Source organism: Paroedura picta, chromosome 3, assembly GCF_049243985.1.
Source record: "Paroedura picta isolate Pp20150507F chromosome 3, Ppicta_v3.0, whole genome shotgun sequence".
In the NCBI taxonomy this organism is placed as follows: Eukaryota; Metazoa; Chordata; class Lepidosauria; order Squamata; family Gekkonidae; genus Paroedura; species Paroedura picta.
Genome location: NC_135371.1, coordinates 6,013,850 through 6,027,174, shown reverse-complemented (window position 1 = coordinate 6,027,174; position 13,325 = coordinate 6,013,850). Strand labels below are relative to the sequence as shown.

The following is a 13,325-nucleotide window of genomic DNA, read 5'->3' as shown; positions in this document are numbered from 1 at the left end:
TATCTGGCTAGTTAGATATATATGTATTAATAAGTACTAATAAGTTAGTAGGGTAGACTGACTTGTCATGGTATTATAATCTTCTGTTCTTTTTTCTTTCTGTTCTTTCCATTCTGAAACTTAATACAGGCCGGAGCTATCCAGCATATTAAAAAAATAAATAAAGGCCTTGGTCTTCAAGATCCTGGATGGCTTGAAGGCCCCAGATGCGAGGACAGTGAAGGAAGCGTTCAGAGCTCTTGGGAATCTTCTCAGCCACCAGCAGAAAAGAATGTATCTCGGTTCCAGCTGTATTCACATTGCTGAGCATCTCCGGCCTCTGCTGAGAGATGGGCGGGATGGAGTGCGTGCTGCTGCCATCGGTTTGTTCGGAAAGCTCCTCCTCAAACTCCGGCACAGGCACAAGTCCCTGATGCGAGAGCACATCCTCTCCCACGTGATCCCTTTCCTCCTTCATCTCCAAGAACCCAGCCCAAACGTAGTGGAGAATTGCGAGCGGACCTTAGCACACTGCAATGACTTCTTGGGATGGAAACTTCTGGAAGAGATCGAGGTCCTGGCCCATTATGACAGCCAGGAAACTTCTGGAAGAGATTGAGGTCCTGGCCCATTATGACAGCCAGGAAACTTCTGGAAGAGATCGAGGTCCTGGCCCATTATGACAGCCAGGAAACTTCTGGAAGAGATCAAGGTCCTGGCCCATTATGACAGCCTGGCCCATTATGACAGCCAGGAAGCCCTGAGCCATATCTGTAAGCACCTGTTTCAGCGGGATCCAGACCGAGTGCCGACTTTCCTGATGCACACCCTGGACTGTATGAAGAGCCCCGTGGCCACTTTGTGGAGGGCAGCCACTGTGCTCACAGGGTTCCCCGTCTTTCACCTGGGAACCACCGTTGTGAGCCAAGAAGTCACAGCCTCCTTAATCAGAGGGCTTCGCGATGTGGCGTGCGATACAGAGCCATCTGTCTCCAGTGCAGCAGCTGTCTCCTTCCAGCAAGTGAAGCGGGCGTGCCGGAGAGCAGTCCCCATGGCCTCTTGCATGCGCAGGGAAGGGTGTTTTGCTGCCACTCCAGATTGGAGCAAGAGAAGCCTGGGCGTTTTTGAAGAGCTGTACTATTAAATGATAACCTTGTTACGTTAACAAAATAAAAGGCTCTTTCAACACTCCAAGCATTTATAGGGCTTCTCTCCCGTGTGGATCCGCTGATGTTTAGTCATAGCATCGCTGCGAGAAAAGTTATTTCCACGCTGCAAGCATTTACATGGTTTCTCTCCTGTATGAATCTGCTGATGCTTAGAGAGGCTGCTACTAGGAGATAAAGTTTACCTTGTTTACCTTATATCTGTACTCTTCTGATTTTTGCTCCATTGTTGGAGGAAGCTTTCCTCCCATTGCAAACTTCCTTACAGTTTCTGCCCTCTATGAATCTTCTGATCTTTACTAAGGCCCGAGTGATGAGAAAAGCTCATGCTATGATCTGAACTACCCAATGGCTGCTCCCCAGTGTGAATGGATTGATGCAAAATAAGAGCGTTTCTCCATCTGAAGCTCTTCCCACACTGTGAGCACAGATAGGGCTTCTCTCTTGTGTGAATCCTCCTATGTCTAGTCATGTTGCTACTGCAAGAGAAGTTCTTTCCACACTCCAAGCATTCAAAGGGCTTCTCTCCCGTGTGAATCCGCTGAGGCTAGTGAGGCTGTTACTCTGAGAGAACTTTCTTCCACATTGCAAGCATTTATAGGGCTTCTCTCCTGTGTGAATCCTCCGATGTGTACTGAGGCTGCTCCTCTTAGAGAACTTTCTTCCACACTCCAAGCATTCAAAGGGCTTCTCTCCTGTTTGAATTCTCCAGTGCACAGTAAGACCTTTCTTCTCTCAAAAGCTCTTTCCACACGCCAAGCAACCAAATGTTTTTTTTTTTTTTGCCACTTTGGATCTTCTTGTTTTTCATAACAGAAGCTCTGCAGCTGACTGTTACCCCTTTCATGGGGAACGTTTTCCTTGCCTTTTCTTTTTGTATTTTGCCTTGGGCTGGGATCACAGATATCTTTCTTCCTTGAAAGTTAACCAGTTCCTTCCTTCCCTTCCTTTTCCCTTCCTTTTTTCTTCTCACGTGCCTCGGAGGCCTACCGCGATGCCAAGATTTCTCCTCCAGAGCCTTGTTTCCTTCTGAAGTTACGCCTCCTGGTTGCCCCTGCCTCTCAGTCTCCGGTGAATCTCCTGCTGGAAACAAGAGAGATAAGTCCAATAAGAGCTCCGGGAAAGAAAGCACACTTAGCACACCGGGTCATTACCAAATGATACTTTTCCCAAAGAAGAACTGGAGGCTTAGAAACACTCTTGTCTTGACTGCAAGCAGGGGGAAAGAACGGACAGTGGAAGGGCTGGGGATGGAGGCAACGAAGGCAGACCACAGCAGAATGCCTTCTCTGCAATCCAAAGGCCTTCGATAGACCCCCTTGCTCTACGGGATCTGGAGCAGCCCAACCAGGGTGTCTCCGTGCTCCCAAGGGTGATGAGATTCTGTCCCCTGGGGATAGAATCTCCTGCCATTTTGCCCCCCGCAGAAGCACCCTGGAAAGAAGAAGGTTTCCTTATTTTCCACATCGATTCATTTAGGAAAGCCCCACGTAATTTCTCTGAGGAATCTCCACAAGGTGGCTGACATGAATATGCGTCTAAACCATAAAAAACACTAAAAACCAGGTAGAGCCTCCAACAACAAAACATGGAAGTGGATTTGAAGCATTTCGTTGACCAGCAGTAGAACCCTGTGAATTCTCCATTTTAAAAAAATCAATAAAAATCCTGATCAAACTCGAAACCTGGGTGGGGTCCAAGGCCACAGGGCTCCCCCCTCCCAAGCAGCCCTTTTGACCAGGGAAACTTGTGCAGACAAAGGAGAGGGCTTCTCCCTGCAGCTTCAGGCCTCCAATCTTTCTGAGGAAATTGAATATAAGATTCATTTCCAATACTCCCAACAACAATCAAAATCCAGAACTACAGACAATTGATATAAACACAATTCCCCCTTCCAGTAATTAGTGTAATAACCTTTCCTAACTAAAATTTTGGTAATTTTCAGACAAAGGAGTGCTTCTGAGGGGAGAGGGCTTCTCCCCACAGCTTCAGGCCTCCAATCCTTCTGGGGAAATTTGGCGCCTTTTCTTCCTTATAAGGAATGCCCCAACTCTCTATCTCCCTCTAGCCGACTCTGGGTTACACCAGAAGGGAAATTTGCACCATTTAATCTTTTCTGTGAATAACTAATACTTAGTTTCAATCTTGCTTTTGGACTTTTGGGGGCTTCTACTGCCCCTAATCCTATTTCACGGCCTCCTGAATGGACCATCCCTGGACTATACTGAGTCCTTTCCAGCAGGGGTAGTCAAACTGCGGCCCTCCAGGTGTGCAGGCCCTCCGGATGTCCATGGACTACAATTCCCACGAGCCCCTGCCAGCAAATGCTTTCTCAGGAGCTTTCCTCACTAAATGGCAGGGGATTTCCTGAGGAGCACCTGAGGCCCAGGGGCAGGCCTTCCCTTCCAGCCTCCAAGGGGAGTTTCTGCATGAGCAAAAGGTCAACCCGGGTCCTTTTTCCTCTCCCAGGTCACCCTCTGCAAGGCAAAGATTATATCTCATACCTGGACTGGGAGGTACAGATTGACTGAAGCACAACACAGAGGGGGTCACTGAAATGCCCACCCTTTTATGCTCAATTGATAGATAGATAGATAGATAGATAGATAGATGGATGGATGGATGGATGGATGGACGGACGGACGGACGGACGGACGGACGGACGGACGGACGGACGGACGGACGGATGGATAGATAGAGATGGATAGATAGAGATGGATAGATGGATGGATAGATGGATAGATAGATAGATAGATAGATACGGAACTGAGCAGATGAAGGAAAGCCCATAGCGATCAACAGCAGCCAGTTGCCTGAATGCAGGGTCTCCATACCACACAATGCAACACCCAAGATGGGTGGGTGGGGGCCTCTACAACCAGGGAAGTAGGGAGGGGTGGGAGTGGCGGGAAGAGGCCTGATGTTCAGGCCTCAATTAATGACTGCCCACCACTAATTCATACTGCTCTAAAAGTGGCTATTCATTAGGACAGGCTAATGGAACCTCCACGTTCAGAGGCAGTCTACCCCATGGACAGCAGGGGCATCTCTGCAGGGCCCAAATTGTCTCCGTCCCATAGGGTGGGCTTCCCAGACCCTTTGGCTTGACCCAGGAGGGTTCTTCTGGCTATTCTTCCGAAGAGCTCAGGGCGTGCGGTTCATCCCGCCCCGTCTTTTAAAGAGAAAGCGGAATCCCCACACAGAAAGACCCCAACCTGGGAAGTTTTTTGCAACCTGGAAACCGCCAGGAGTTGTGGGGGGGGGGGGGGAGGGAAGGGGATATTTCCTTCCTAAAATCCTTCGGGGTCCGTCGCTCCCTTGGCTGCGATCCACAATCCCCCCAAGGCCTGGCCGGGGAAGAGGCGGAGCCGCTCCGGGATAAGGTCGGAGCACGTGGATCGGGGCCTCCCTCTTTGCTCCTGAGCGGTGGCGTCGGAGGTGAGCTTCGGGCGGCCGCAGCACAGGAGGTGTCCTGGGGATTTTGGAACAGAGATTTGGGGAGGGGGAGGGGGAGGGGGAGGGGGAGGGGGAGGGGGACCAAGAGCGCCCTTGGGGGGAGCAATGGGGGGAGGGCAGAACTGGGCGCCCAAAGGGGCCCCTCCGGAGCAGGGATGGAGGGAGAGGGCTTCCTCCCCCCACCGGGTCCTGCATTGGGGTCTCCCTAAAGAGCGGGGGGGGGGGCACATTGAGTCCCTGGCCAATATTGTTATATTGATTTTGATAGTGTTCTATGTAAATATTCCAAAATGTTTCATGAAAACCACCCAGAGCCGTAGGGAAGGGCGGTATAAAAATATAAATAAACAAACAAAATATCTATCTAGCCACTGCTCAAAGACCTCAAAGAGGGGGAGCTCCCCCCCCACCTCCTGAGGCCGCCCATTCCCCTGCTGAACTCCTGTTTACACTCTGCCCTTTTTCGCTTGGACTCCAGGGAAATGATGGGACGTGGGTCAGTGCGATTCAGGCATGGAATGCTTAGCAGACGATACAAGAGGATTAGGGATTGTGGAATGAACCAAAGTCTGAAAATAAGTAGAGCAATGCATAATTAGTATGAGGACTGATTAAATGATGCCTAGTAGGATCCTGGCTTCCGCAAGGTGTTCACAGGAGTCCAGGCCCCAGTTCCTCCTCCTTCCTGCCAGGAGCTTTGGGAATCCCTGAGTACAAGGTCATTCCACTGAGTACAGAGCTATGACAGCTGACTCCTGGGATACCTTTCAGAATCTCAATAAATACAAATGCTTCTTGACTTTAGCTCGATGTGTCCTATGTTATTCTTGAGAGCCAGTTTGGTGCAGTGGTTAGCAGTGCGGACTTCTAATCTGGCATGCCGGGTTTGATTCGCCACTCCCCCACATGCAGCCAGCTGGGTGACCTTGGGCTCACCACGGCACTGATAAAGCTGTCCTGACCGAGCAGGAATCTCAGGGCTCTTTCAGCCTCACCCACCTCACAGGGTGTCTGTTGCAGGGAGAGGAAAGGGAAGGCGACTGTAAGCCGCTTTGAGCCTCCTTCGGGTAGAGAAAAGCTGCGTATAAGAACCAACTCTTCTTCTTCTTTTCCTTGACTCCCTTGTGAGATTCTGCTGTCTTGTATGAATACTCAGGGACCATCAGAGAAGATGAACGTGGGAACTCCTCATTCAGGGCCCCCCGTGTCCTTCCAGGAGGTGGCTGTCTTCTTCACGGAGGATGAATGGGCTCTGCTGGGTCCGGCCCAAAGGTCTCTCTACTGGGAAGTCATGCAGGAGAATTACGAGGCGGTGGCCTCTCTGGGTAAGGATCTTGGCCCTTTTATTGTGAATAGAGAAGACAAATCCAGGCCAGGCAAAAAGCCCCCCCAACCCCCCGTTGCAGATCCCCTGATCCCAGGAGGCCTGACCAGCTCCCTTCGGCCACAGAGAACATCCCCCAGCAGTGTCCTTCTTGCCACCTCCTGGAGAGGGTAATATTTGGGGGCAGAGAGCCCCTGCAAGGCCTGCAAATCAACCCAAGAACACGCCTGTGTGGTGGAGGGCAGGAAGGAAGGCCTGGGTGGGGCTTTTTCCTCCTTGGAAAGATTAATGTCTTCATGGGGTTTTGTTTCCTCCATTAACGATTTTATGTTCCTGGACTCTTCCTTGATTCGCAGCACCATCCAGCAGAAATGGGTTCCTCCAGTCCTCTGAGGAACCGGGAGGGTGTGCTGGGGTCGGGTAAAGAGGAGACTCAGGATTCTTTGCCTTAGATATCTAGAACCGATGTTCTAGATCAATTGAAGCATGTGTGGTTTTTTTTCTTGAATGCCTTCAAAAACACACAAAGTGACAATTACACTTTCTTTTTCACTCCCGTGAGGAGTCTTCATTCTTTAAAACACCATTCCCTCTATCAGATGTATTCTTTAATGCAGTGGTTCTCAACCTCGGGGTCGGGCCCCCCATTGGGGGTCAAACGACCCTTTCACAGGGGTTGCAGCAGGGCAAGCAGCTTGGCCGGGGGTGGGCACAATTGACACAACAGCCTTGTGGGGTAGAACAAGATAGAACGTTTGTCTGTGTGGAGCAGCAGAAAAGTACGAGATCGGCATGGTGGGACAAGAGCAGAACTGAACTGTGAAACCCCGGGGAAAAAAACAATTTATATACAATCAATAGCAGATAAGCCCTTTGTATGCAAAATTCCATGGGCTCTAGCATTCCTGTTCTCCCCAGCATCGGTGGCAGCTCACGGGAAGACCGCTGGTGAGGTGGCAACGTGTCACGGCATCCCCAGGGCCCACGGAGCACCGAGGGAGGTGCAGCGATGTTCTCCTGGGGTCAAGGTGGAGGCAATCAGGGTGACTGCCGTGCTCAGCTCCCCACGCAACGCTCTCTAGAGTCGTCCCTGGCGCATGCAGAGGCTCATTGACTGGCCAAGATATGCCACCGTAGAAGGCGGGAGCTCAGTAGCGTTCTGCCGGTGAGACAGCGCAGCTGCGGAGGAAGGGGGTCATTGGACCTTACCTGTGGCTTCTCGGCCACAGGGGCCTGTCGGCCGGCCCCCCCTGCGGCAGCGGGAGCCTAGGGGCCATGGGCAGTAATTAAGCATTCAATAATCTGTGTATTGAAAAGAAATAAACACATGTAAGGAACGCATACTGAAAATCCTCAACAGGATATTCATATCTAGAAAATCACTCATTATAGACAAGCTAAGGCAACTAAGATAAAAATAATTATGAAACCATAACAATTGCTGCAGGACATAAATTTATGGTAAGGCAGCAGAAATGCTGTCTGAAGCTGCCTGCCCATGAGGCTGGGAGTTCGATCCCAGCAGCCGGCTCAAGGTTGACTCAGCCTTCCATCCTTCCGAGGTCGGTGAAATGAGTCCCCAGCTTGCTGGGGGGTAAACGGAAATGACTGGGGAAGGCACTGGCAAACCAACCCGTATTGAGTCTGCCATGAAAACGCTGGAGGGCGCCACCCCAAGGGTCAGACATGACCTGGTGCTTGCACAGGGGATACCTTTACCTTTACCTTAATAATGAATACAAAAGTTCTACTGAAATATATTAATCTACAACCTAGAATATTTGAGGAGCTCAAACAATGTAATAGCAAACAAATATACTGGATACCTGCAAAAACTAAGAGACCATGAAATCATACAGTCCAGTCTGGTGCTAACAGAGACGAGGCTTCTGAGAACAGGTCCAAAATCAGCGATACGAAGCTGGCAGGCATTCCAGAGGCAGCTGAGCGGAAATAACTTTAGTGATTGACAGCAGATGCCATTGGTGTGAATCACAATCCCTCATAACATAAATATATAACCAAGATACAGCAAACTATAGAAAACATTCGAGGTCCAGATGTGTGTCCCGCTGTCCTCCGGTTTGCTTCCTGTCATATATATTTAAATGGGTCCGACCCTTCTTTAACCTTTAATTATCTAGATATACTGAGGCTTTTCCAGGCCGTATTTGGAAAAGGACCGTTTAATAAGAACAGGCTGTGCTAAGCGGCCATTCTTTGCCAGAGGTCTAATTCGATTTCTCTCCTTTCCAGCAGGAGATGCACAGGATTTGGAGAAATGGGGACAACCACGAGAGATGTCTTCCGAAGGAGATGAGGACCTCCAGGAGGAACCTTGGGATCAAGATGGACCTCTGCGGAAGCTGAAGAGGAAAAGGGAAGGAAAACCAAATGCAAGGATGGACTTTCAGGGCAGAGATGTGTATGAGATCCCAACCCAAGGCAGGACAAAAACCAAAACGGGAAGGAATCTGTGCCCCGAGAAAGGAGTACAGCTCAGCAGTTTATCCACAGCTAAGAAAGATGAGACGATCTACACAGGAACAAAAACATTTGGTTGCTTGAAATGTGGAAAGAGCTTTAACCAAAAGCGTTACCTTATTATACACCAGAGAATTCACACAGGAGAGAAGCCCTACCAATGCTTGCAGTGTGGGAAGAAGTTCTCTCAGAGTAGCAACTTCACTACGCATCGGAGGATTCACACAGAGAAGCCCTACCAATGCTTGGAGTGTGGGAAGAATTTCTCTCACAGTAGCCCCATGACTAAACATCAGAGGATTCACGCAGGAGAGAAGCCCTATCAATGCTTGGAGTGTGGGAAGGACTTCTCTCGCAGAAGCCAAATGACTAGACATCAGAAGATTCACACAGGAGATAAGCCCTATCAGTGCCTGGAGTGTGGGAAGGGCTTTAACCGAAAGCATAGCCTTATTTTACACCAGAGGATTCACACTGGAGAGAAGCCCTATCAATGCTTGGAGTGTGGAAAAAGCTTCTCTGATAGTAGCTCCATGACTAGACATCAGAGGGTCCACACTGGAGAGAAGCCCTATAAATGCTTGGAGTGTGGAGACAGCTTCAGATGGAGCGTAAGCCTTACTAGACATCAGTTTGTTCACACCGAAGAGAAGCCGTTTCAATGCCCTGATTGTAGCAAGAGCTTTTCGGTTAAGTCAGGCATTACTAAGCATCGGAGGGTTCACGCTGGGGAGAAGCCCTATAAATGCTTGGAGTGTGGAAAGACCTTCACACGAAGCAACCACCTGAATTCTCACCGATGGGAATTTCATACTGGTCAGAAGTCATTTAATTGCTCAATTTGTAGCAAGAACGTTTCTCATCAATTGAGCCTTAATCAACATAACAGGATTCACGCAGGCGAGAAACTGTAAAAATGTTTGAATCATGGGGAAGACCTTAGCCCAGCACAAGGTTTACTTGTCATCAGAGAATTCACACAAAGAGAGAAGACTTCCAATCAAAGCATTCACATAGAGGAGAAGCCACCTAAATGCTGAAAAGGACACCAGAGACTTTGTCATGAATCTGGTCTTTTTGTACTCATGTGAATTCATGCAGGCATCCCTGGGGTCTTCTCCACTGGTGAATAACAGCGGAGAGAAGAAGAGAGTTCTCCAGCTTTCTTCCATGCTCGAATAGGAACTTGCCAGTCACCCCACAACCGGACTAAGGTGGAGTGGTCCTCTTCCATTGGTCAGTGGTGAGGAGAGCCACTCTGTGCTTTGTTTTAAAGCAGGATCTTTTATATGTCTTAATTTCAGCTTATAACAATGAGAAGAATAAAATAAAAATGGAAAAGCAGTAGGTTTAAATACACCTGTACAGCCAAGATATATCTCAGTACTTGGTCTGTTGTACATTCATGATCGTACCATTTGTTGCATGCCTTAATAAATGCATTTCATGATAACACTTTCGTAGGGGGTCGGTGATTTTGAGATGCCCACTTCTCCGTCTCCATATATTCTAACTACGCAGCCATCCGTTAAATAATCCGTGGAGTCAGATAAGTTATTTGCTTCTTCGCCTTGTGTAGAGATCTTGTGTAAAATTAAAAGGCTCTGCGTCCATTCAAACCACTGGCCGATGGAAGGTTTTTACAGTTTTTTTACAGTCTAAAGCTCTCAGAAATTTTGTTTCCGGTAACAGCAAAGAAATCAGTTCCCTGTTTAGAATAGAAAGCGTTTTATCAATTTTTATCACTTAAAAAAAAAAGGCAACCAGTCTTGTCCAGTTTGGGGGAAAGGTGTGGCCTGTTATTAATGAAGCTGGTCAGATTTCAAAATGAGGTCTTTTCTGAACTCATAAAGTTTTATAAGTGTGAAAAGAGTAAGAATTATCCTACCACACAAGACTACAAGCCCCATGTTTCTGTTGAGAGGGATGTCTCAGGATGTCCGTCCACCAGAAGGGACCACACATAAGGGAAGGGGGGCATGCAGAGACACAACGGCCCCTGCCGGTGATCCAAGACATCATATCAATGGATCCCAATGGGAAGGAAGAAGGCAAGGCCAGGGGGCTTACATGCAGAGACACAGCAGGCAGCCTCCTATGCCTGAAAGGGTGTTTGGGGAGTTTTCTTTTGTGTATTGTCTCAGGGCCTGTGCTTTGGGAATTACTGAACTAAAAATTGGGGATGGGTGCTTCGAAAATCGCTTGTTCAGGCGGGTTCCTCACTAAATTGCAGGAGATTTCCTCATAAGCTCCTGAGGCCCAGGTGCAGGCCTTCCCTTCCAGCCTCAAAGGTGAGTTTCCTCATAAGCAAGAGGTCAGTCCGGGTCCTTTTTCCTCCCCCAGGTCACCCTTTGCAAGGCAAAGATGACATCTCTTAACTGAATTGGGACATAGTGACTGAAGCACAACACAGAGGGTGTCAATGGTTCGCCTCACTCATTTGCCTCATGCTTACAAACAATTACACTGTGGGTGGGAGAAAAAGGCAGCAACTGGGCGGAATGAGGCCTAGGATGATAAATCCAGTGAGATTCTTTATATGCAAACTTGAACTGAAGAAGAGTGGGGTTTTATATGCCGCTTTTCTTTATCAGGAGTCTCAAAGCGGCCTCCCCTTTTCCTCTCCCCACAACAGACACCCTGTGAGGTAGTTGGGGCTGAGAGAGCTCTGACAGAACTGCTCTGCAAGAACAACTCCCACGGGACTGTGACTAGCCCCGTTGGCTGCAGGTGGAGCTCTCCAGATTAGAAGCTGCTGCGCTTAACCGTTGGACCAAGTTGGCATATTATACACCACAGTTCCTGGTGAGCATGAAGGAGATTAACAGGGAGGAGAAAAGACCTTGGGGCTCCTTGCAGTGCCACTGGGCTCCGGTGTCCTTTTCGGCCCAAAGAGAACAGAGAGGCTGCAGGGAGAGGCCATCTTGCCCTTGCCGATGCACCTTTCTGTGCTGCAGGGAAGCTGCCGGAAGAGAGAGGCAGAGAGGCAGAGAGAACTTTGGAGATCCTTAAACAAATTGTGGGCAGAACAGGAAGAAAGGCTGACATCACATAATTGTACAGACGTTTGATGGCGCCTGAATTGACTAGCACTAATTCATTCCGCGCTGAAACTGGCTATTCATTATGCCAGTCAAATGGAACCTCCCTGTTCGGCGGCAGTCTAGCCCTGGACGGCAGGGGCAACTCTTTGGCTTGGCCCAGGAGGGGTCTGAAGAGCACAGGGGGTGCGGTTCATCCAGCCCCGTTTGTTAAAAGAAAGGTGGATCCCCGCACAGAAACCCGCACCCACAGCCCTTTCCCTGGACAGGCAGGCAGGGAGCGATTGATTGCCTGGGAAATCCCTGCAGGCAGAAAGGGGCCTGGGAACAGTCAGGAGTTGATGGGCGGGGACGGGGGAGGGATTTCCCCTCCAAAATACTTTTGCTCCTTTTGCTTTGGTGGCTGAGAGTGACAATCCCCCAAAAGTCCTTGCCGGGGGAAGAGGCGGAGTCGTTCCTGGGGAAGGTCGGAGCACGTGGATCGGGGCCGCCCCTCTTTGCTCCTTGGCGGCGGCAGTACAGGAGGCGCCATTGGGATTTTGTAAGAGCGATTTGGGGCTAGAAGGGGGGGAGGGGAGCAATGGGGGGGGTAGATCTGGGCGCCCAAAGGGGCCCCTCCGGAGCAGGGATGGAGGGAGAGGGCTCCCGTCCCCGGCCCAGCCCTGCGACCCCCGCGGTGCTTCTCCTCCGCTTCCCTCCCTCCTCTGCGGCTCGTGCTGGGCGAGGCTGCTGCCGACCCGGGCTCCCTGCACGCAGAAACGGAGCTCCTCAGGAAGGCCGGCTGGGAAGGCTGCTCCCTTTCTGCCGCCAGAGCACGGGGTGGGTGGGGGCGGGGGGGGCAGCATCCAAGGCCCTGCCGACCCTCAGGGGTTTGTTTCAGTCTCACGTTTTCTTACTTTTTTCGGAGTTCTTCGTGAGAGTTTCTTTATCCCCCAGCTCAAAGCAGCCCTTGCAGGGGGAGTTTCAGCCAGTCCGTGTTCGGCCCCTTCGAATCCTACCCGAGTTTCGTGAAAATTGAGCCCTGGAGAAGTCCAGTTAGAGGGGCTGCTTTGAAACCGTCTGGTGTGCTGAGAAAGATAGCATCGCCCGGTTTCTCCACGATTATTAATCTATTTTGGTTATTCATTTACATTAGTTAGAATAGAATCGTAGAGTTGTCGGGGGCACATCCAGGCCATCTAGTCCACCCCCTGCTCAATGCAGGATCAGCCTCAAGCAGTATCTGTCCAGCCGCTGCTTGAAGACCACCATCGAGGGGGGGCTCCCCCCCACCTCCTGAGGCAGCCCATTCCCCTGCTGAACCTCTGTTTATAATCTGCCCTTTTTCTCTTGGACTCCAGGCAAATGATGGGAAGTGGGTCAGTGCCATTCAGGCATGCAATGCTTAGCAGACAAAACAAGAGGATTAGGGACTGTGGAACGAACCAGAGTCTGAAAATAAGAAATGGGCAATACATAATTATTAAGAGGACAGATATGAGGACAGATTAAACGATGCCGAATTCCCTAGTAGGATCCTGGCTTCAGCAAGGTGTTCACAGGAGTCCAGGCCCCAGTTCCTCCTCCTTTCTGCCAGGAGCTTTGAGAATCCCTGAGTACAAGGTCATTCCACTGAGTACAGAGCTATGACAGCTGACTCCTGGGATACCTTTCAGAATCTCCAAAAACACAAATGCTTCTTGCCATCATCTTGATGTTTTCTACGTTATTCTTTTCCTTGACTCCCTTGTGAGATTCTGCTGTCTTGTGTGAATACTCAGGGACCGTCAGAGAAGATGAATGTGGGAACTCCTTCTTCAGGGGCTCCCGTGTCCTTCCAGGAGGTGGCCGTGTTCTTCACGGAGGAGGAATGGGCTCTGCTGGATCTGGCCCAAA

General features: G+C 49.9%; 2 protein-coding genes across 2 annotated transcripts in view; one reads left to right on the top strand and one right to left on the bottom strand.

Annotated features, from left to right (window-relative positions):
• The window catches only part of LOC143834042 (uncharacterized), a 120,057-nt gene that overhangs the window by 31,441 nt on the left and 75,291 nt on the right, over window positions 1-13,325 (bottom strand). The window lies entirely within an intron of this gene.
• LOC143834146 (uncharacterized) overlaps window positions 4,582-13,325 on the top strand; it is a 31,084-nt gene continuing 22,340 nt past the window's right edge. Inside the window, 3 exon segments of the mRNA XM_077330752.1 lie at window positions 4,582-4,612; window positions 5,758-5,926; window positions 8,182-9,225. Of these exon segments, the coding sequence (XP_077186867.1) occupies window positions 5,773-5,926; window positions 8,182-9,225 (1,198 nt within the window). The 5' untranslated portion in view covers window positions 4,582-4,612; window positions 5,758-5,772.